The sequence below is a fragment of the Mya arenaria genome, chromosome 14 (assembly GCF_026914265.1).
Source record: "Mya arenaria isolate MELC-2E11 chromosome 14, ASM2691426v1".
Lineage (NCBI taxonomy): Eukaryota > Metazoa > Mollusca > Bivalvia > Myida > Myidae > Mya > Mya arenaria.
In genome coordinates, this window is record NC_069135.1 from 4,321,932 (window position 1) to 4,345,384 (window position 23,453).

General features: G+C 34.9%; 1 protein-coding gene across 1 annotated transcript; it reads left to right on the forward strand.

The window, feature by feature from the left end:
* The first annotated feature begins 1,652 nt into the window (after positions 1–1,652).
* LOC128218089 (GRIP1-associated protein 1-like) lies at positions 1,653–22,575 on the forward strand. Its single transcript, XM_052925629.1, has 27 exons — positions 1,653–1,698; positions 3,785–3,851; positions 4,002–4,063; positions 4,428–4,454; positions 4,850–4,957; positions 5,468–5,621; positions 5,901–5,990; positions 6,253–6,291; positions 6,880–6,950; positions 7,461–7,540; positions 7,920–7,967; positions 8,382–8,481; positions 9,548–9,625; positions 9,852–9,986; positions 10,838–10,933; positions 11,506–11,652; positions 11,862–11,975; positions 13,020–13,163; positions 13,782–13,856; positions 13,952–14,008; positions 15,421–15,520; positions 15,700–15,760; positions 16,346–16,406; positions 16,653–16,823; positions 17,322–17,415; positions 17,818–17,966; positions 20,658–22,575. The coding sequence occupies exons 1-27, from the start codon at positions 1,657–1,659 to the stop codon at positions 20,868–20,870; spliced, it is 2,583 nt and encodes an 860-aa protein (XP_052781589.1). The 5' UTR covers positions 1,653–1,656; the 3' UTR covers positions 20,871–22,575.
* Positions 22,576–23,453: the final 878 nt, after the last annotated feature.

Here is a 23,453-nt window from a genome sequence, read left to right on the forward strand (position 1 = left end):
TCATACCCTAAATATTTTTTTGTTTATTATAAAGGCAATTTTATAGAATTAATGAGTGTTATGCAAAGGCTCTAATAATCTTGATTATAAATAATACGATGATAACATATGACCAAATTTAAAAATAAATAAAATAATCAGCATCAGATTTCTTAAACAGCTAGAGTTTTATTGCAAATTTCAAGTTGACAAACAAAATATATTCGGCTAAAGTTGTGTAATAATGACGAAGGTATTCAATGTTAGCGAATAGCACAAAATTATAAACGAAAAATGGAGACATAATGTGTTGATTACTTAAAAATGGCTTAACTTCAAATAAAACACTCTTCATCTAGTAGCTTTAATGTCTAAGCACACGCATACTTACTATAATAGGATGTTATAACATTGCAACTATTAGCTCCAGAAAATGTGTTTGTGTACCTTTTCTCCATTCATTGATTTTACATGCTATGAGAATTGTATAATGTTTTACGCAATAAACATATCGTATCGTATCGATATGAGTCGGATATGCAAACATGGAATTTTTCAATTGTAATCATTAATGCTTAAAAAATATAATGTCTGGAGGGGGAAGGAGGGTGGGGTAACCAGAAAAGGAAGAACAATACACAACTTTGACATAACATTATTAAAAAGGTGCAATTCTAAGTTACTTCATACTCTAGCCGTCCTCAATCTTTTATGCAAAAAACAAGAGCATTTGTACTGTCGTCGCATCTTTCTCTACACCTTTAACACGAATTGCATAAATAGTGTAGACCTTTAACAAATTGCATAAATTAAGACATAATGTTTATATATTTTATACCATTTTGTCACATATAAAAACAAATAAGATTGTCAAAATCGTGTTATTAACATCAGCAACACAATCCGTTGCCTGGGGCCATAAGTTATGAACCGGAAATTATGAGACCGGATTTTACCAGGAGAGACCGGGAAATAGTATCGCCCTCAAAAGTTATTGAAAACTCATATACGTTTTTACACTTTGAAAGGTGATTACTTTCATAGAATATATTGATAAACGCCTTTGGTCAATATTCCAGGGGTACAATATTCTACAACCAAAAATGTGTTTGAGCTCTTTCATTAATTTAAAAAAAAAAATACTTTATAGAATATGTTTTGCTCTAGCACTAGTTTTTTTGTGATATTGGGGCCGGGTGTCATACACTATTTTTTTTTATTGAGTGTTTCAAGAAAATACTAACCGTCTTCCAGGAGTGACGTTACAAGGGTGTCCATGTGAGAGTGATTTACACCGGACCTCGTAAACCAAGTTTTTATTATCCCTTTTTCTGAAATGTTTGTTTTAAAACAGACAATTTTAAAATTAGTTACTATGTAAAAAAACGGGGCAGAAAAGGGATAGTGAAAAGTGTCTGCGAGTTAATAGACTAATAAGAGACAGTTATATAACAAACGTACGCATTAAAGCTGTCCGGACTTTTCAGTGCAAGAAAATTTCATTGATTAACATTAATTAATTAATTAACACTCACTTTATTTATTGTCCGTCGCATGTCAATCGGTAAGTATGACTGCCCTTCTTTCTGTCCAAGTTTTGCTAGGGGAAATTACTGCGTATGAAATTTGTTAATTTGCGTACTACAAAGTATTTATGTCACGTGACACTGGTTCAAAATGGCGTCCGCACTGTCAGATGACGAATTTCATCGGATGCAGGTTTTTATACCATTTAAGTTACAATTATTTGTTAATCGGCATTTTTAAACAGTATAGTTCATTTTATATAAAGTTATATCAGAGCCTTTATACACGTATGATTGTGCATGTATATTTATTGACAAAGCGAGCTAAAATAAAGACTTCAACTTGTTAAGGCATTTTATTTTTATTTTTATATTGTTTGTTTAACGAACCTCCAGGATTGAATATGTTCGTAGAAGGAGGAAATAAAATTTCAAAATCTTGCTTTATTTTTTGGTGGTAGAGAAAACATTAGTCAATATTATAAAGCTACTTAGTACTTATTCATTTAGAATTAAATCCTCCCAAGACAGTTGAATCTTGTCACCGTTAGCATATTAAACAATGTTTTTATTCCAATCACTGAACAATTACAAGTGTGGATGATATTTAATTTGTGAACAAAATCAAACTTTTTTACATGAAACAAAACATTTGATGTTATGATGTCGAAGACATATATATGCAATCGGGTAGAACCTAGTCTAAAATTATAGATGTGTTATACGGGATTCTTCCAATCCCTAACGTCTAAACGGGTTTGTGCAAAAAACGGGGGTGTTTTGAAAAATATTGAAATTGTATAAAGTGAAGTATTTTATGGTTTAAATTGATCATAAAGGTTTATATTCATATTTTACCATGTAAGTGAAAAGTTATTTTGCACAAAACAAGCATTTAATGCATTAAAACACATTATTTACCTTTCCAATAAAACGAAAGTCAACTGACACATACAACAATTATGCCAAGCGGAACAACTCGACCCAATCGTAATAACTCGGCCACCTCCGACAAGCTTCAAGATAGACCTCGTAAATACAATCGTAACAACTCGGCCATGGCCGAAATGTTCTGATTGTTTAAAAATTGTGCCCTGAAGCCTTGCAGGTGCCCTTCATGTATATATCGCTATGTTTTGACAGCAAGAAATGAAAAAAACACGTCAAACTCAATTATTCGTAGGATATGACATTTTTATGGATGGAACTGATATAAAATAACATAATCTGGTAATATTTCTTGTTTTTATGATATTTTTTAGATGTTAAATGCTTTAACTCGGAATCCAGGTCGAAATAACTACCCACTTTTGATACTAAACAATTTGTACGTGAAGGATTTGCCATATCAGAAAAAGTAAAAAAATCCGTAAATGTACAATTATTTGGACTAGGTAGAACCTAAACAGTATGTATTCTGGCAGATCTCTCCCTGACCTTGGGCATATAGTTTTGATTATAAATCAACACAACATCCAGTAAGCATATTATATTCAACATAAAAAACTTGAGAGAAGATTCAGTTATGTGAACCGTAACTAGTCACTGTCAGTATTACTATTAACTGCCATGTGATAATTCAAATGTTTCCAGCTATTTTCAGAAATTTTCAAAATGCCCGGGGTTCAATTCTAGGACGTATTTTGGGATATTCCAGACATATAATATGTCTATGTATGTTATTGAAACCCCTTAATTATTATATGAACGATAAACGTTATATGATTAGCATATTAGACTCTGGATAAGTCATGAGTTCTATCCCAACACTTGAATTTGCCATCATTTATCGGTACTGATAAGCATATGGAAAATAATTGGTTGTTTCCAGGGCTGTCTTTGAACATAGCACAGTTTGTGATTTTGAGATAAAATTTGGCCTAATTTCCCACCCTGAAAAGAATATTTTTCATCCATTTTGAGCAAAAATATCTTCAAAATGTTCTTTTTATGAGCAAACATTGAACAAAATCAGACAAAATTAGCCAAGATATAGACATTTCATTTCTACAATATATAGCATCAAATCTAAAATAAACACAACAGTCATACACTGCATTTATATGTTACATATTTAAAGAAAAAGTGAGCTTATTCAAGTTCCCTAATACACAATATATTGTGCAAAGCCAAATGACCAAGTAATCAAGTTAAATAGCATACTTTGAGGCTTTGACTTCTTGTAAAAGGCTTGAATTTTATTATTTATATGGAGATTGATTTTCAGTTGTGATCAAATTACTTAATACAGAAATAATAATATTTCAACTTTATTTTAGTTGCAGTTAATTGAGTTACGGACAGAGAAATATGAACTGGAATCACAGAACAAGAAGTTTGAAAGAGGTATCAGTAGGATAGCTATTAGAAAACTTTGGCAGAATAAATCTAAACCATTTTTTACATAACATGTTTTTAAAATTATTATTTATTTATAAGTGAGTTTTTCATTCCAATCCTCATCCTTATTGTCATGTTTATACCTATGTCTTGTAGAGTGCCAGACTCTGAGAGAGACAGCTGAACATGCTGACAAAGAACTTCAGAAAGCCCTCAAGGTAAATGTAATATACCTGTAGCTTACAATTTAAACCACATTGAAACCTTCACCAGTTGACAATGGGAGCTAGTTTTCTTTCGCAAAAACTAACAGAATCGATTGAATAATAGTATTATGTATTTATATGCATTCATTGCACAGCAGGTATTTTTTTGTACATGTAATTATTTTATTTGTCTTTTAAGAAACTTGTTGACACGGAACAACACAACTTTAAACCCTGTAGACATTTTTTGTTGTTATTTGTCCATCCTACTTAAAAACAATGAAGTTTTAATGGCCATGGATAAATAAATGTGCAGTGGCATTTGTATATTGTATTCATGTTTTGACTTTATGTGAATTTATCTTCTACATTTCAGGCTATCAATAAAAGTAAAAAGGCCAAGGTAAGTTTGTATACATGTGTCTAAAATATCACCATAGACTTTCAACAGAATAAAGACTTCCAAGCAAAGATTCTCTCAACTTTGACCTTAGCTTTTAGGCTCAGCTTTACATCAAATATCTTTGAAATTAATGAAATATGCCTATGTACAGTTTTCAGGACCATTCAGTAACTGAAAATCTTATTTCAAGTTTATTTTACATGAACATGCATGTCTCATGTCTCCATACATGAGTTTTATATTCATAATGATCATAAAATGTAAAACAACAATGAGACACTATTATAACAATAACAATATAAATTCCTTATAAGTGACTAATAATTTGTTAGATCTAATGACATTATCCAATAAAGACATAAACATGACTGGTTTACTGTGATTTTCCATGCCAGGAGGTTGAAGGATTGCTGGCTGAGAATGACAGTCTACAGTTTAAACTGCACAGTCAGGAGGAGGACTTCCGAGTACAGAACCAGACCCTGCTTCAGGAGCTCAATAAGGTGAGTGGATGGGAGGTCACTTTATTTGTGGATAAGATGACAGATCAATCAACAAGAGAGTGAGAGTAGTTCAGTGATATAAGAGTTTGCCTCTCACCCCATGGGGTACATTTTCTTGGCCTCTAAAAAAAGGATACCAGGGCTGGTTTCTTACCAGAAAACAGACTGTACATGTAGATTGATTCATCTCAGTGGAAATGTGTCTTCAAAATGGAGCTCAAATCAATCATATATGGTTAAAACCTTGGTGGGTTGTATCTGCTGTTAGTTTTTCACTTTATGGAAGCCTATATTTGGTTAGCTTGGCATATTCAGACAAGACTTAGTGTCAAGTGCAAGGGACAGGTTATGCTTAACTTATAGGAAATGAATAGCACATTTCACGAATGAACAAAACTTTCAAATAAATGTATGTTTTCATTCAGGTAAAGGTGACAGTTATTCAACATCTCTGATAAAGTGATAAATAACAGTTCTTTCGTTTTCACCTGTTATTTTGTCATATTTCAGTTGTGTACATCAAATGAGGACTTAGAAAAACAAATATCAGAGATAAAGGAGGCAGGATGCGGAGGGACGGGACCCAGTCCTGAAACAGGCCAGCTAGAAGATGAGATACGCCGTCTCCAGGCACAGAATGCTGCACTCCAGAAGAATATTGCGGGTATGGCTGGAATAACTGTTGTTCTACAATACACCTTTGGTAAAGCATTCTTTTCATGAATGATTATGTGCCAATTGTGATGATCAATCATGGATGGTGTTGTTGATTATCAGGACATAGCTTGGGAAACTGCTATGATGGTTAAAGATGTATATGAAGGGTATATGAAGAGTGACAATGATGACGATGAAGCTGTGGCTGCTGATGGTGGTGGTTGTGGTATTGTTTGGTAGTGGTGCCAATGATGACATCTAAAAAAGTGTTAAACTTTACACACAGGTCTACAGTCAAAGGCTTCAACTCCGGAACAGGATGTTGTAGATGGCAGCACTATGTCTGAACCTCCTGTAGAACAACTAGATACACAAGGTACAAAAAATATCAGTACATAAAGGTTTGTGACGATTGTTAAAATGTTACAATTACTAGTTTTGTGCTTGTCTGTATTGTTAGAATTACTAGTTTTGTGCTTGTTGGTATTATTTTCTCAAATACCGTGTTAATTTACAGCATACCAGAAGTACAAATCCAGTCTATGAACTGCAATCTCAGGGTGTTCACCATTATGTAAAGGGATGTTTAGATGTTTGATGGCCAGCTTATATTATTTGTACATAAACTATTTATGCAGGTGCTGACACAAGTGAAACTTTTCAAAAGAGAATTGAAGGTAATCCACAATTATTTTAGACCAGTAGTGTTTGAAGAGGTTCCTTGTCAATGAATAAAAAAACAAAACATTTAAGCATATCAGTTTTTTGATTGTTTTTTTCAAAGTTGAGCCATTGTCATAGCCTTGGTGTGATTGTCGACATCATTGTGCTAAAAATACCTTGGCTTTGTCTCAAAAACAGTAGAAGTATTCAAATGAAAGTTACACATGTTGCCAGACACAAAACGCTCATGGATTGCAATGCCCATAACTTTTGCTTTAATCAATATTAAGTTATTGCCCTTGTTTGACTGAGAAAAAAACAAAAACATTCAGATGTTGGTATTTACTCCCGCCACCCTTCTTACATGTTTGTGATAGTCAGAATCCCTTCTTAGTTATCAAGATTTTACATAAATTAATATACTCAAACTGACTTAAAATCCTGTTTTGAGGCGGTGAGACAAATTATGACTTCATGTCCGTTAGTATTAAACATGGTATTAATTGAAGGCCAATATAGTAACTTCCTATTTCATCTTTTCAGCTTTATTCCATATATGATATTTTGAAGAATATCTAAGTAACTCAACTGCTATGTTTCAGAGCTGCAGTTAAACCTTGACACGGAAGCAGAGGAGAAGAGAATTCTAAAAGATGAACTGTCAGAGAAGGAGGTAAAGAACAGATATTTCAGATCTGTGATATGAATACTTGTATTTTGGAAGTCATGGACTTTATGCAGCAATCCAGCATGTGCATCCATTACAAATAACCCATTCTATGAATTGATATAAAAGAACACTGCTGTTGAAGTTTTATGGTGGTATATGGAAAGCTCTTTTTGATACCCTGTACTTGCAATGAAGATTCATTTTTGAGTTACTAAAGTATTTTTTTTTGCTGTCTGTTTACATTTAACATTATTTGTTCAGTATGGCAGTGATATGGCAAAACTCATGAACTATAAATTCTCTATAAAGGTTCGGTCAAATGCTCTTCAAGGGTTAGGTTACTTGTGCAGTATTTTGAAGTTAAATCAATCTGAATGTTTCCGTTCAATTATGTTATCTTTGGACGTCTGGTGAGCCCATATTATATCGGTATTTTTTGAAAGGGCTTTTTGGGTGGAATTAATTTGTCAGAGTTATATCTTTATGATAAATCTCATCTTTTACTTTCTGCAGGAGAAACATTCCAAGGACTTGAGGACTCTGCAGGAAGAGGCAGAGAGAGTCGCTGAAAAACTGAAAAAGAAGCAAGAAAGGTGTGTCTAGTTTAGAAGTTATAATTTATGCTGAATCATGTCAGGCCAGATGAAATATTATATTAAAGATGTGTTCTCTACTCACTCCTGTCCAAAATCCCAAGCTGCAGCATTTTTTAATTGAACATAAATCAACCTCAAAAGTGGTTAAAAAGGGCAAATGGTTCCAAAATGGATATGAAAGCTAAAAAATGAAATTTAAACACCAGAATCAAAATCACATCAAAATGAGAATCAAAAACCTTTTTTTTCTCAGTCCTTAAATTGACTACATATCATAAGACAGAAATACGGTTGAGCCAAACATGAAATATTCAACTTAGTTTTACTGTACAACTCAAACTTTTGATTTTTTATGGCTTTTTTTCTTGATTTTCAGTTACTTACAGTTGCAGATAGAAAAAGAGAAGTCTTTCAAAGAACAGAGGTAGGAGCTATTACTAACAACCATTTTCTTCAAACTTCTTGGTATTGTGTAAGATAAACTCAGGTACTTTCTCACATTTTACTCACAAAGTACAAAGAGAGTGTCGCCTACGTAGCATGATAGACACATGTGTAAAATGTTGTACAGCGTCACCCGCAATGTAATACGCATCACCCTGTCATTTCTGCTGTCACACTTTCATTTCCCCTGTCTAACTAAGACATTGCGTTTCCAATCTTTGCAAAACATTACATAATATCTCATTTGAGTGTGATGATTAGTCAGATCACCCTTGAATTGTCAAAATGGTGGGCGCTTCCGGCTGATGTAACATCTGATTCATGGAATTCTTGTTTGCTACATGTTATCTACTGTTTATATACTTGTTATCTACTGTTTATACATGCATTGCAGTGCCAAACTAGAGGAGCTACAAGCCAGTAAAGACAGGGACCAAAAATACTACTCCGACCAAATAGCCAAACTACAACAGGAAAATGCCAAATATCAGAAGGTATGAATCAAATAACACACATGAGATACTTAATTAAGTTGTTACTCGTAACATAGGTTGAAACAAAATGTTTTGTTTGATGAACTTCATAGAATACACTCACAACTGTATTTGTTTGATGAACTTCATAGAATACACTCACAACTGTATTTGTTTGGTGTACTTCATGCAATACAATCACATTGCATCAATTTATTCTGTTCATGTCTGTTATTATCAGTATATTCTTTGGAAATCATGCATAAAATGTAGTGTTGATTAACATACACGTTTTCTTAAATTTTATTATACCTTAAATGTCCTATTCAAAGTGCATGCCCTAATAGACACTCCGGGGGCATTATGTGGGTCTATTTTCTGATTCTGCAATATGAACAAGGCTTACCTTAAATAGTTATATAATTAGAACAAACATGCAATTTGTTACAATAAAAAAGTATATCATCAGCGCCATTATAGAGAACACATGCAGGCTGCTGACCTCATGCATATAGGGTATACTCAAAACCAATCATATGCAGTGAAAGGTGATAACAATCACCAGTTAATTCAATAGGTATTGAATTAATGTGCCATCCATCTTAGTAGATTACGAATATATTTGAGTCAGTTTTGTATTTAAAAGAAATGAAAATGTCAAACTCAAACTTGACAACATCATCTAGCCATTAAGAGATACAAACATGCCTCATTCTTGCCATTTTATTGATCTACCACCAGGGAGTGTATACAAATACATGTTATGATGAAGTGGATACTGATCGCTGATTGGTCTTTTGCGGGCTTTGCCTATGGTCTAGGTGATGGGTAATAATGACAATCGTAGTCAGTATTTCATTTTTTGACTCGTGAACTGATATGCAAATCTAGCACATTTTAAAAAAAATCCCGATAGGGAAAAGACACATGCCAGGCATGTTAAATAGGATATTTACAGTTTTCACTGTACCTAGAATTTAGTATTCATATAAAAAAGCCCATTTTTTACATCTAGGCCGTCATTTCATCGGATGATTTCAACTAAATGTACCAACGAAGCTATTTTATGTTATATTTTTTTGTAAAGTTACAAGAAGACAGCCGGAGCAGTGCCGACAAGACAATAAAACAGCTGCAGAATAAAATGGCTCAAATGCAGCAACAGGTGAAATCATTTTAAATATAACATGATCATTTTATAAGAAAAATTGTGTTTTGGTAATCATGGCCAAATGACCAATAATAACTGCTGAAGCCGTCACTAGAAATGAACAGTCTCAATCAATTAGGGACTCCTGAATATATGTATATATATATATTTGTACATGTTTTGCCTGGGAATATGTCCTAATAGCATAGTGAGTTCATCGTCACTTTTATCTCTGTGTTAGATTGATGCTGCTGACATAGTAGGAAGCCAGCAACTTGCAGAACGAAGTCGGAGTCTAGAAGCCCACATCGGGGAACTCAAGGGACAGGTGCTCAAACTCACCCAGGTCAAGGATGATCTCATTACTCAGCTTGAGGTATAAAACATGATATTAAAAACAAATGCATGGACAAAATAGAAACTATTCTGCCTGAAAAAATAAACTTATCAAAATGAAAGTACAACATTTTTCACTGCTGCTAGGAGTCGATTTAAGATTGATTTCTGGTTCAGTTTAATAATATGTATATCTTGGACATATTTACTCTGCATTGTTATCATATTATTAAAAAGATATCTTAAATTATTGGAAATTGCTCTGTGCATCAGGTGTGGATTGAACCCACAACCCAAGATCTGCATGTGGACTCTCAATACCATCATTATAAAAGATAACTCCAGCTAGACAGTGTATGTTCTGCTGTATACATACTAAATACCTGGTTTCCCCTTCTATTTTGAATTTGTTCTTCAAATTTCAGAGATCAGGTCAATATGCAATAACCTTGAGGCTTTTCATACCTCAATACCCTGATTGCCCTGGTTATGATAACGTTCAGCATATGTCCTCAAGGCAGGACTGAAGGCTTTTTAATTCAGACTATTAAACATTGGTTAATTCTGTTTTAGCTAGTCATTTGCATTACAAAAAAAGTATCTTGAAATGTAAATAAATGACTTTTAAAACAATTACAGCAAGTCCCCTATCCTTGCTTTGGACCTGAATACATCACACTCAATCTAGATCGTTTTCAAGATCTTCAGGATTTGAATTTTCCGTCTGTTAGTGTTCCTGGTATAACATATATTATCATTAGGTAAAGAACCATAAGGTTTGAGGTTTCTTTTTTGCTATACCTCGTGCCAGGATACCAAATAGCTCGGCTTTACAACCTTAGGGTTATTATGAAATTATAGAAATATCTATTTATTGTTTTTGAATGCTAGGAGAGTAAACGTGCTACCGGGGAGACATCAGAATGTCTGCTTGCTGCCCAGCAGGAGAGGGATCAGCACGTACGGGCTGCCCAGGATGCAAACAAGGTGAGAGAAGGGGGTACAGGGGTTGGGGCTGAATGTTAGTTTTAAACTTATTCTTTTTCCAACATCTGTGAATCAATGGATACAGCATAATAGCACCGAAGCTCATGGACATTGTAATGTCAGTGAAGTCTTATATGGTGGAAACTGGTGTAACCAGAGGAAATCTACACATTCGGCTTCATGACCAAAAAACAAACTCACAGGAGACTTACTTATGAAAATCGATAACTGTAACCATTGGGCATATCAGACCAAAGGAACTCTTTTATAAGTATAGAGGGGTGTGAATAGTTCAGTCTGATGATAACCATTATTGGGTTTTGTGGAGTCTCAGAGCAATATTGTACGAGTACTGTACGAGTGCTGAAGCATTATGTGAAGATTTCAATAAAGGTTGGGGATTATATTTGACTGGAGCAACTACCCAAAAGCATACTCATAATTGCCAAATAAAAATTTAATCTTGCACCCACACAATTGGTAGAAAAGCGTCAAGGAACAGCCGCCAGTCCAGGAGAGTTTATAAGTGGTCTGTGTAACAAAAATAAATGTTTAACTTCATACATTCAAAGTTGGCAGAGAGGCGGAAGGCGAACCTGGATGAGCTGGCTATACAGTATCAGAAAGACGGAGACAAACATCGGGAACAACTGCTGGCGCAGGAAAACCAGTACGAGAGTCAGGTGTCCGCACTGCAAGCCAGGCTGGAAACTGAGCGGGTATATTATTATTATTATTATACATAATAAGTAATGGGTAATTGATATAAATCTGGAATAATACCAAAATATTTACTCATAGCTGTTAGTCAAAACTATTTATTTCATTGGCCTTGTTTTATATCTGCAAATTATTTGTGAAGCATGAAAGTATAGGTACATTGTGTTCAATTCAAGCATATGAGGGGCTGTGTTATTTTTCTTTCCAGGGTAAGGTTGGTGAACTGGAGAAGCTACGACCCGTGGTGGACGAGCAGAACACCAGGATTGCCTCCCTTGAAGAGAAAAATGGCTGGCTGGAGCGGAGACTCAAAGAGACCGAGGTAAGGAAATACGATTGATATAAGGTCTTTTCAAGATACATTTGTTGATTCTTATATATATTCTAGCTTGATTATGAAGATAAATTTGGATAGTCATGTGTAATGAATCATTCCTACTTTGTGATTTAATTTAAAATTTATAAAACAAATCTTCTTGAATGATAAATACAAAGGTGAGGTGTTACCAAATATTCATTTTGACTTATGATACACATGAATATTATAAAAGGAAATACAGCAGTGTTTGAAATTCAGACTTTCAAGCGCAAGCCAGAATGTCTTGATTCGCAGGTAAAATCCAGAAAACAGCATTCAGTCTAACTACAGTATGTTAAACAGTACCGTATTTCCTCGACTATAAGACGGGGAAATTTGGTCCCGATTCTTAACCTTAAAGTAGGGGGCCCGGCCCGTCTTATAAGCGAGGCTATAAGAAATTCAGAAAGAATAGAGTCAGAATCAGGAATATTCAACATAAGGTATTCGACTGACTGATTTATTGTCTGTTGATGACACCCCAATACAAAACACCTACGAAAATGTAACTTATTAACACATGCAATTGAATGTGTCGTGTTTGTCGGCTGCAGATCAAACAGTACAATTTGTGACATCACAGCAAGAGCTGTGTAAAGATCAAAGGTGCACTGCAATGGTTTGTATTTAAATAGGTCAATCAAATACCGTATGAACCCATTTAACTCCCAAGATTGCGTCTAGGCTGGTAAAAACATATCATACGATCGGAAAATAAAAATCAATAATCCTTAGCAAATGAACAAATTTAGTTGATAATTGACTGTTTAGTTTGAACATATCACAGACTTGTATTTCAAGTGCTGGATTTGCTTTAAAAATCAACCCCGTCTTATAAATGAGTCGAGACAAAAACACCAGATTTCATGGGCAAAGTTAGGGGGTCGTCTTATAAGCGGATCGCCTTATAGTCAGGGAAATACGGTATCTGTTATTTTGAAAAAAACTAGGATTTTATTTTGAGTTATAGTTAAATGGTAAATCTGTAATACATTAAATATTCTGTAGGGGTCTCTGGACCAGACCCTGGATGAGAACGAGGCCAAACTTCTCGACGTCACCGCACAGCATGAGGAGGAAGTGGCCGACCTCAAGTCTCAACATTCCACTGAGCTAGAACAAACCACATGCAGCTTTCAAGAACAAATACAGGTACCAAAACTCATGGGAAAGTTTATACTGGTTTGAGAAACATTCCTTTCTATATAATTATCAATGTAAGAATCTAACGTTAAGTTTCCATCATCTTATTTAAACATACAAACTGATTGTGAGCCTTTTTGTTTTTAATGGTGTCTTTGTCATCATCAGTGGCAACGTCTGCGTGCAAATTATTTTACCTTGGTCTTAACTGAAAAAACATTTAAGATATTCAAATGAAGGTGTTGTGGAAAAAAATACATGCATGTATAGATCAGCAAGAAACTCTCTTTTTATAATAAGCCGCAAGAAATAATAAAGATTCCTTTGGGTAAATTGTCAATCTTTTAATCATTCCAAATTTTTATGGTATGGAGTCGGCCAGTAGAATCAGTCCACTAAAGATCTTTATAGCTAGCCATCACTCTCATGGACAAACAATTGTCACAAAGCTTGTTATAATTCAACCGTAAATGTATTAACCAATGGCCAACTCAAGATAAGATAAAAAAAAATTGGTTTCTGCCAGGTGACAGAATGGAGCTAAGCTCCCATTCCTGTCATGTTAACTTAGTACATGTATTTCTCAGAACGCTTATCTGTAACATTTTTCTTGTTGCTATTTTCCAGACATTAAAGGAAACAGAGGAATCTCAGATGAAGAAAATAGATACTTTAGAAAAGGAAGTCAAGAGGTTGAAACAGGTATATTGAAAGTTTTTATTGAAACGTTAACCTCCTTTTACATTGAGTTTTAATCATTGCACAATATTTTTACATGCAAATATTGTTGTTTCTAGGAACTTAAAGATGGAGTGAACGAGAAAAAGGTTCATGAAAAGAAAGGCCAGTCAATGGTAAGTTCTGTAAATCATATATTCTAATCTGCATGAATTAATTGGTTAATTATACTACATCTACAGGGGTTATAATTGTGCCCTAGATATGTATAAAGGCTTAAAATTTGTTTAAAGTTCACAAACCTGGATTTAGTAGAGCATTAAAAATAGACCATAGGCTTAGATACATCTACAAGTAGCGCTTTTTAACCTCTCAATTACCATTTCTCTTTAAACTTCAACAAATGTCTCAGTTAACAGGCCTTTCTATCAATTCTTTCCCCTGAAGCCCTTTGCTGTGATATTGTGTCATCCTTACTTGTTATTGAAGCTACAGAAATGAAATTTAGACCATGCGTACAGCTTTGAAAACTAATATTAATGTTGTCCTTGGATTTTGCAAACATACATCAATATTTATATTCACATGTGACTTTTGACCAACTTTCTTATTTTTGAAGCTACAGCAATGAAATTTAGACCATGTGTACAATTTTGGGAACTAATATTTCACTTAAATATTTGGTGTGTACCATAATCTTATGGTTCTTTACCAGGATTGATAAAATTGTGCCCCTGAGTTCAAATTTTTTGCACCGGTCCAATGGTGTTTCAAAAAGGTCAACAGTGTTGCAAAAGATATAAAGGATAAAAAACTGTGAATCTTCTTTCCTGAAACCAGAAGGCCTTGAGCTTAGAAAAAAATTATGTGTTACATTGTCTAGTGGTAACAAAGTTTTAAAATTTTAGTGTTAGCAATTTAGGGCCATCATGGCCCTCTTGTTATTGTATCTCAATCAAACATATTCAGCTGCTCTATATCCATGAGAGGTCCTTTCCTTTTGAAAACCAGCCACATCCACTAATGTATGAATGGATAATGAAATTGTGAAACCTTTCACTTTAAGGAAGATTTTTTTACAGATAGTGTTGTATTACTTGAGTGTTTGTTCCCTTTGTCTTTTGAAACATATGGGTCACTTTAAATGTGGGTTCAGTATATTGCCTGTTACTAGAATTTACATGCTTTGAATATGAACTACTGTCTCTGACACATACTAAAATAGTTCTTCAATCTAACCTCCTTACTATATTTCTGTCCTTACATGTTAAACGTGTATGTTTAACATACGACCTTTTCATCTAACCCAAACACAAAACGATGTAAGTGAACTATAAGTATGTTGCCTATTACCCATACATACATGCTTTTGACCACTAGAACAATGCCAAGTATAGGCCCTCAGGGACCTCCTGTTTAAAATTGTCTATGCAACTTTTCAAGAAACTCTTTTTGTCCCTAGTTTGAGCCTTTGTATAAATGAAACTGTAGAGTTTGATTAGGTCACAAATGTAAAAACCAACACATAAAAAAGAACCATGAAATTAAAACAAACTACAATAATAAATACCATTCTCGCCGTCCCCAGTTAAAGGACCTGAAAAAGCAACTACACGCTGAGAGGAAGCGCGGCGAGAAGCTGCAGGAACGTCTACAGGAAGTCCTCTCCAACGGCTCACACAACAAAAGTATGTGTTTGTTGTTACATGTTTTCTGCACTTTGAAATAACATCCATTGGTCTAATTGAATATTAAATAATATACCTTTTGAAAAAACTGGCATTTTTTTTGGAATCTGTTTCGCTATATGATAGTTGTCTTGTATGCACAGCTTTAAATGTAGTTTTATGTCATTGTTATTTTGTAGGTATAGAGGATTTATTGCGTTCACCTGATACCCTGAGCGACTCTTGGAGAGAGGACCAGAGGTGAGACATGGGGCTTATGTAAAGTGGTTATGTCAAGAATTATTATGTGATGTTTGATCTATGCCAGTTTCATGGTAGTAAAGCAGCAATATATATCAATATATGATTAACTTAAGGCAAACAGTCGGTATTCCATGTGCACACAGTCCCGTTCGTTGTCAGCATCTACGGTATGCATATGCCTTTCAAAACAGGAACAATATTCATTGTGTCCGTAAAAAGAATCAAATATGTATTTCTAAGTAGTACCTCATTTTATTTCAAAAGACATGGCAAACAAAGAATTTAGCGTGCACAGATTGGACGCCAATCGGATGTGCAATTTACATTTATAAATGTTATACTTGAAACATGGATTTCAGGTACATAGCTTGTGATATGGACATATGGGTAACATCAGTTGCAAAAGTTCAATGACATTATTGTCAAAAATGGTAACACCGGTGAAAATCAAGAGGGCAAAGGCAGGTTAGGCCCTTGACTCTGTAACTGGCATGTTCTATCTAATTTTGCCTTTCTTCCCCACTGGAGTTGTAATGTTAATTTTTCTTATCATTAAATGCTGTGTTCTTTACTATGTTCCAGTTCAATATCTTCATGGAGTGGTGGGGGAACCCTAGCTTCCTATACCAACCATAGTGCATTGGTGAGTTAGTTTATTTTCTCTAACCTTTGTGCTTTATTCCTAGTATTTGCTCATATGTTTTGTACGGCATTGAAATTGAAACTGTAAACACTAGCATGAAATGTGGCAATATGGAAATAAAATGCATAAAAATAACTTAAACTATTTCAATTTTCTGATCCCATAATTGTTATCCTTGGTATTGTTCAATATACAAGGCAACCTATTGATATAGACAATCAACATTACCATTATTTTCTTCCTAAGGGCACGTCCCCACCAAAATCCACCTCTAGCCGGATGTCCCCTGGTAGTGAGGTGCCCCAGGGTGGTGCTGGGCCAGGCTCCGGGGACGTGACCTTGATGGAGGGGGAGGGGAAGGACCTGCTGGCACGCCTCGCTGAAGTCCAGCAGGAGAAATGGAACATGGAGGAAAAGGTATGTATTAAATTTGTTAAACTATCTTCAGCAATTTTGCATTTTGAAACAATGTGATTGCTAAATGGATGTAAACCAATCAATAAACATTTTTGACACACTGTTACACATGCTGTGTATGACGACAAAAAATTGCTCGCTTTATCCAAACTTTGAAGCCAGTTTTATACAATTGGATGCTGGTTCACTAAAACTTACAGTAGAATGGCTAATGTTAAGGGGTGGAAGTGGTGAAATAGTGTGTATTTTTATTGATAACATGTATTACTCACTGGCTGTGAATGGTCAGTGATTACTTTGTATTGAATTTTAAACTGTTAGAACATATTTACTAATAAAGCCATTGCTGTGAAACTATCAGTAGCTCATTTAAGATATGAAGTCATCCATACTGGCATATTCTTGTATCATACTGGTATTCTATAAATTCCAAAAAGAAAATTGCTAAATGTCTGTGCGTTGGCAAAGTGTTTGAGGAATATTTTGTACTCCCTATAGGTTCGGCATTTAGAGACCAGCACTGCAGCTATGGCTAATGACTTGTTAGAGAAATCCAAAATTATTGAGCACTATGTGATGGAAAAAAGAACAGGTAATATCCAAGGGATGATGGTTTTGATTTGATTTTGACATAAGTACGTCAATAAACATATTCACTAATTCATTTATAAATGTTTATGCACAATAATATTTATTATCTGATATCTGCAATTTTAAAATACATGTTTCCTATAAAACTTTTTTGGCACTTACTCAGATTTCAATTAAAAAATACACCCATACTTCATATGAGTGTGTGGAAAAAATATTTATATTAATTTCAAGATAAAGGGAGTGGTATTTCCTGTATTGTATCAGTCCCATTTACTTTTTGTGGAGTTTCTGGCTGTTGAATATGTTCAAGTGAAACATTTGTTGACGATTAAAAGTTTTGTTTTATAATTCCCATCACTCTACATCCCAGTCCCATCAGTCTACATTTGCTATTATCCAGACACGAAGCACTTAGTGCCGGAGGAGAAGATCTCATTTAAGAAGATGCTGGACATTGTTAAGTCTGATGACCAGGGCCTGCGTGACATGAACAAGAAACTACAGAACATGTTAGAGGAGACACTCACCAAAAACATGCACCTACAGAATGTATGTTACCTTGGTTATGTTGGGTGGGGGTGAATACATGCACCTACAGAATGTATGTTACCTTGGTTATGTTGGGTGGGGGTGAACACATGCACCTACAGAATGTATGTTACCTTGGTTATGTTGGGTGGGGGTGAATACATGCACCTACAGAATGTATGTTACCTTGGTTATGTTGGGTGGGGGTGAACACATGCACCTACAGAATGTATGTTACCTTGGTTATGTTGGGTGGGGGTGAACACATGCACCTACAGAATGTATGTTACCTTGGTTATGTTGGGTGGGGGTGAACACTTGCACCTACAGAATGTATGTTACCTTGGTAATGTTGGGTGGGGTGTGTAAAAACTTGCACCTACAGAATGTATGTTACCTTGGTTATGATTGGTGGGGTGTGTAAAAACTTGCACCTATAGAATGTATGTTACCTTGGTTATGATTGGTGGGGTGTGTAAACACTTGCACCTACAGAATGTATGTTACCTTGGTTATGATTGGTGGGGTGTGTAAAAACTTGCACCTACAGAATGTGTGTTACCTTTGTAATGATTGGTGGGGTGTGTAAAAACTTGCACCTACAAAATGTATGTTACCTTGGTTATGTTGGGTGGGGTGTGTAAACACTTGCACCTACATAATGTATGTTACCTTGGTTATGATTGGTGGGGTGTGTAAAAACTTGCACCTACAAAATGTATGTTACCTTGTTTATGATTGGTGGGGTGTGTAGAAACTTGCACCTACAGAATGTATGTTACCTTGGTTATGATTGGAGGGGTGTGTAGAAACTTGCACCTACAGAATGTATGTTACCTTGGTTATGATTAGTGGGGTGTGTAAAAACTTGCACCTACAAAATGTATGTTACCTTGGTTATGTTGGGTGGGGTGTGTAAACACTTGCACCTACAGAATGTATGTTACCTTGGTTATGATTGGTGGGGTGTGTAAAAACTTGCACCTACAGAATGTATGTTACCTTGGTTATGATTGGTGGGGTGTGTAAAAACTTGCACCTACAGAATGTATGTTACCTTGGTTATGATTGGTTGGGTGTGTAAAAACTTTCACCTACAGAATGTAAGTTACCTTGGTTATGATTGGTGGGGGGTGTAGAAACTTGCACCTACAGAATGTATGTTACCTTGGTTATGATTGGTGGGGTGTGTAAAAACTTGCACCTACAGAATGTATGTTACCTTGGTTATGATTGGTGGGGTGTGTAAAAACTTTCACCTACAGAATGTATGTTACCTTGTTTATGATTGGTGGGGGGTGTAGAAACTTGCACCTACAGAATGTATGTTACCTTGGTTATGATTGGTGGGGGGTGTAAAAACTTGCACCTACAAAATGTATGTTACCTTGGTTATGTTGGGTGGGGTGTGCTATAACTTGCACCTTCCGAATGTATGTTACCTTGGTTATGTTGGTTTGGGTGTGTAAAAACCTGCACCTACAGAATGTATGTTACCATGGTTATGTTGGGTGGGGTGTGTAGAAACTTGCACCTACAGAATGTATGTTACCTTGGTTATGTTGGGTGGGGTGTGTAAAAACTTGCACCTACAGACTGTATGTTACCTTGGTTATGTTGGATGGGATGTGTAAAAACTTGCACCTACAGAATGTATGTAACCTTGGTTATGTTGGGTGGGGTGTGTAAAAACTTTCACCTACAGAATGTATGTTACCTTGGTTATGATTGGTGGGGGGTGTAGAAACTTGCACCTACAGAATGTATGTTACCTTGGTTATGATTGGTGGGGTGTGTAAAAACTTGCACCTTCCGAATGTATGTTACCTTGGTTATGTTGGTTTGGGTGTGTAAAAACCTGTACCTACAGAATGTATGTTACCTTGGTTATGTTGGGTGGGGTGTGCTATAACTTGCACCTTCCGAATGTATGTTACCTTGGTTATGTTGGTTTGGGTGTGTCAAAACCTGCACCTACAGAATGTATGTTTCCATGGTTATGTTGGGTGGGGTGTGTAGAAACTTGCACCTACAGAATGTATGTTACCTTGGTTATGTTGGATGGGATGTGTAAAAACTTGCACCTACAGAATGTATGTTTCCATGGTTATGTTGGGTGGGGTGTGTAGAAACTTGCACCTACAGAATGTATGTTACCTTGGTTATATTGGATGGGATGTGTAAAAACTTGCACCTACTGAAGGTATGTTACCTTTGTTATGAAGGATGAGGTGTGTAAAAACATTATTCTACAGAATGTATGTTACCTAGGTTGTGATGGGTGTGGGTGTAAAATCTGGCATCTACTGAATTCATGTTGCCTCAGATTTTATTGGTTGGGAACATTGGGTGTTTGAATACTTGCTCCTACAGAATGTAGGTTACCTTTGTTATGATTGGTGGATTGTGTAAAAACATGCACCTAAAGAATGTATAATGCCTTGGTTATGATAGGGGTCGGGGATAGAAAAAAAATTGAAGATCAATTAAGATGTAAAAGAGTTGTTTTAATATTTAATGAGTGTACATTTAGTAATGTGTATTTGAAGTTTTTGTGGAGAAAAATGCTTGTGTCAAATATTTATTTCTAGTAGATTCGAGTAAAGTTTTATGACTTAGAAACATGTTAACATGGACGAATAAAACTGTTGTTTTTTGGTTTCAATGATCATTATGCTTCAAACAGCACATAACAACCGTTTTGTATTGTAGGATTTGGAGATGATGTCTCAGGAGATAGTTCGACTAAGCAAGCTGCCCCACCAAGCTTTATTTCAAACCAGCCGCGAACCACCCCCTTCACAGGCAAACACAGACAGTCTTTCGTCAACACAAACACAGACAGACAGTATTTCAACTACATGTACACAGTCTGACAGTCTTTCATTGGCCACAAAGTGTTCATCCAATGGTGCAGTCTCCTGATAATTTGTGTATCATATTAGGTTTAATCAATTTCTTGTTTTGGTACATTCTCTATTATCTTATGTTCAAGCCAGCTTGTTGTACAAGGCTTTTTATAAATGGTTATGGGCACAGTATATTCATAAAATGACAAAGTTTATGTATGAACTGTATGTAATTCTTGTGAAGCATATTATTATAAATTGTATAGGCAGGGTTCGTTGTCCATACCTTTGAAGGAGTGTGAGTCCCAAAAATGAATTATAAAGAAATATATTTCCAACCTTTTTATGTTTAATTACTAGTAGTTTAACTAAAATAAATCAAATCTATGTACTATTTTAGCAAGGGTAATGGAGTTTCCCAATTCGAGTGAATAACAACTATGTTCTATGGGACTCTCATGCAAAAACATGAAAGAGCTAGCTAATTATTTGTCGATCTCTCACCCAAGAGGTTGATGGTTCGGTCATCATAGGGGAACTTTCTCATGGACTCTTAAAATGGACATCTGTTATGGTTTCTACCCAGGCAACGGACCCAAGAGTAATTCATATCAACTTTCATCATAATCAAGCTCAAAGAAATTATGTCAACTATAAAGATAGCTACTCAAAACAGGTCTTGTTAAGGCTTAAATTACTGCCTACTAATTGGACATTAGGGTGGTGCAATATAATTTATAAATTGGTGATAACACAAGAATGAGGTGTTTATATTTCGGTTTTATTATTACAATGCATGGATAACAAACAGATCTGTTCAGTGTTGTGGGAGTAAGATGAGATTATTTTTGCATCACTTGCTGAAATAAGTGCCATGATGAAACAATATAGAAAATAATTTATTGGAACATTATGTTATATTATTATGACAGTTTTATAGCACATACATCTGTTGAATTGTAAATATTACCTGGTGCTGTCTATGTTAAACAGTGTGATCAACATTCCATGAATAGGATTTCCTCATAGCTAAAATATTCCTGATTATTTGTGTTCAGCTCAATGCTTTTTATGTACAATACAATTATTTATTTTACTATAGGGGTATTTCTATTAATTATTAAGATAACCATTTTTTTATCAGAATGTAAATGGAGCATGATGATCAGACTTCTAGCCATTTTTTTTATCAGAATGTAAATGGAGCATGATGATCAGGCTTTCAGAAGTTACTGCATGGATTAGTAAATAAATTTGATAAGTACTTTTATATGTCTGACTGAAAGATGTAAAGTCTTATTTTACATGTATCCTTCTTCAAAGCAAATATTTGTCAAATACTGGTGTAACCAACTAATTTTCAAAGACTAGGTCAACATTTCTATTCTTAATTTTAAAGCTGCACTCTCACAGATTTACCATTTTTACAACTTTTTTTTATTTTACTCTTATCTTATATCCAGATGTTAGTGAAAATACACACAGCAGACAAATATACTAAATTAATTACCTCTTTTTAATGAAAATCGGCCCTTTTTCTTTTTTGTGTGATTTGTTTGTTTTCATTTCTAATTAACAAAATGTTTTCTGTTATGTTTGAATACACATGTATTGCGTTTATTTATGTTCACTTGTTATTGTTTACCCATCCTAGATGACATTCAAAGCATTAAAATGTTGAAATTGTATGGTATGTATATTTTATTTTGAAAACATAGGTATCTATTTTATTGTTGATAACTCATTTTGAAACTTAAAATGAATAAATAATACCAACTCTTTTGTTTGTCATGTTGTTTGCAACGGAATTGTAATGAAATAATATCTCTTAAAACACAGTGTGACCGATGTTAAGTTTTTTAGAATTCACAGGAAAATTTCTAGTAGATTGCTATCAATACTGAGTTGATAACTGAATTATTCGTAGAATAGGCTTGAGCACTTGTGTTTATAATGAATTCATCTTACAAGCTACATCACACAATACACACTCGCCGTACTAATTTGCACAGGCAAACTGCTCGTGCATGCCATCTTTTTTTGGTTTAATTCCACATTAGAAAGTATTGCTTAGGGTTGTATGGTGTTCATATACAAGATTCCCGTATGGAACAGGTTAGAGGTGCAGTGTACATTGTTTTGACACACCCCTTTGACCACGCCCCCCCCCCCCATTTTTAAAAAATAAATAAATCCCAGACTTATTTTTTCAAAAAAAAATGAATTTTTATTCTATTATCTTAGATAATTATAAATTATAAAAGCTTTTTTGTAAGTTATCATTAGTAACAGTTCCCCCATCATTATTAATAAGTCTGGGATTAAAAAAAAATGGGGGGGGGGCGTGGTCAAAGGAGTGTGTCAAAAAAAACGCACCCTGCCCCTGTGGTCACAGTGTGATGTCTTTTTTATGGCGGCATATAGCTGCCGTACATAACCTGTTAACGTTCGCGAATAGTTTCGTGTTAACCACTTAATTTTCGCGATTATTATCTAGCTATTTTGTTAATACTCGCAAAACGTTTTCGGTAAGATAAATACATATCCAGACTAAAACTAGCTGGACAGTACCTAGAGCTGCCACCTATTACCCGCTGGACAGCACCTAGAGCTGTCACCTATTACCCGCTGGACAGCACCTAGAGCTGCCACCTATTAC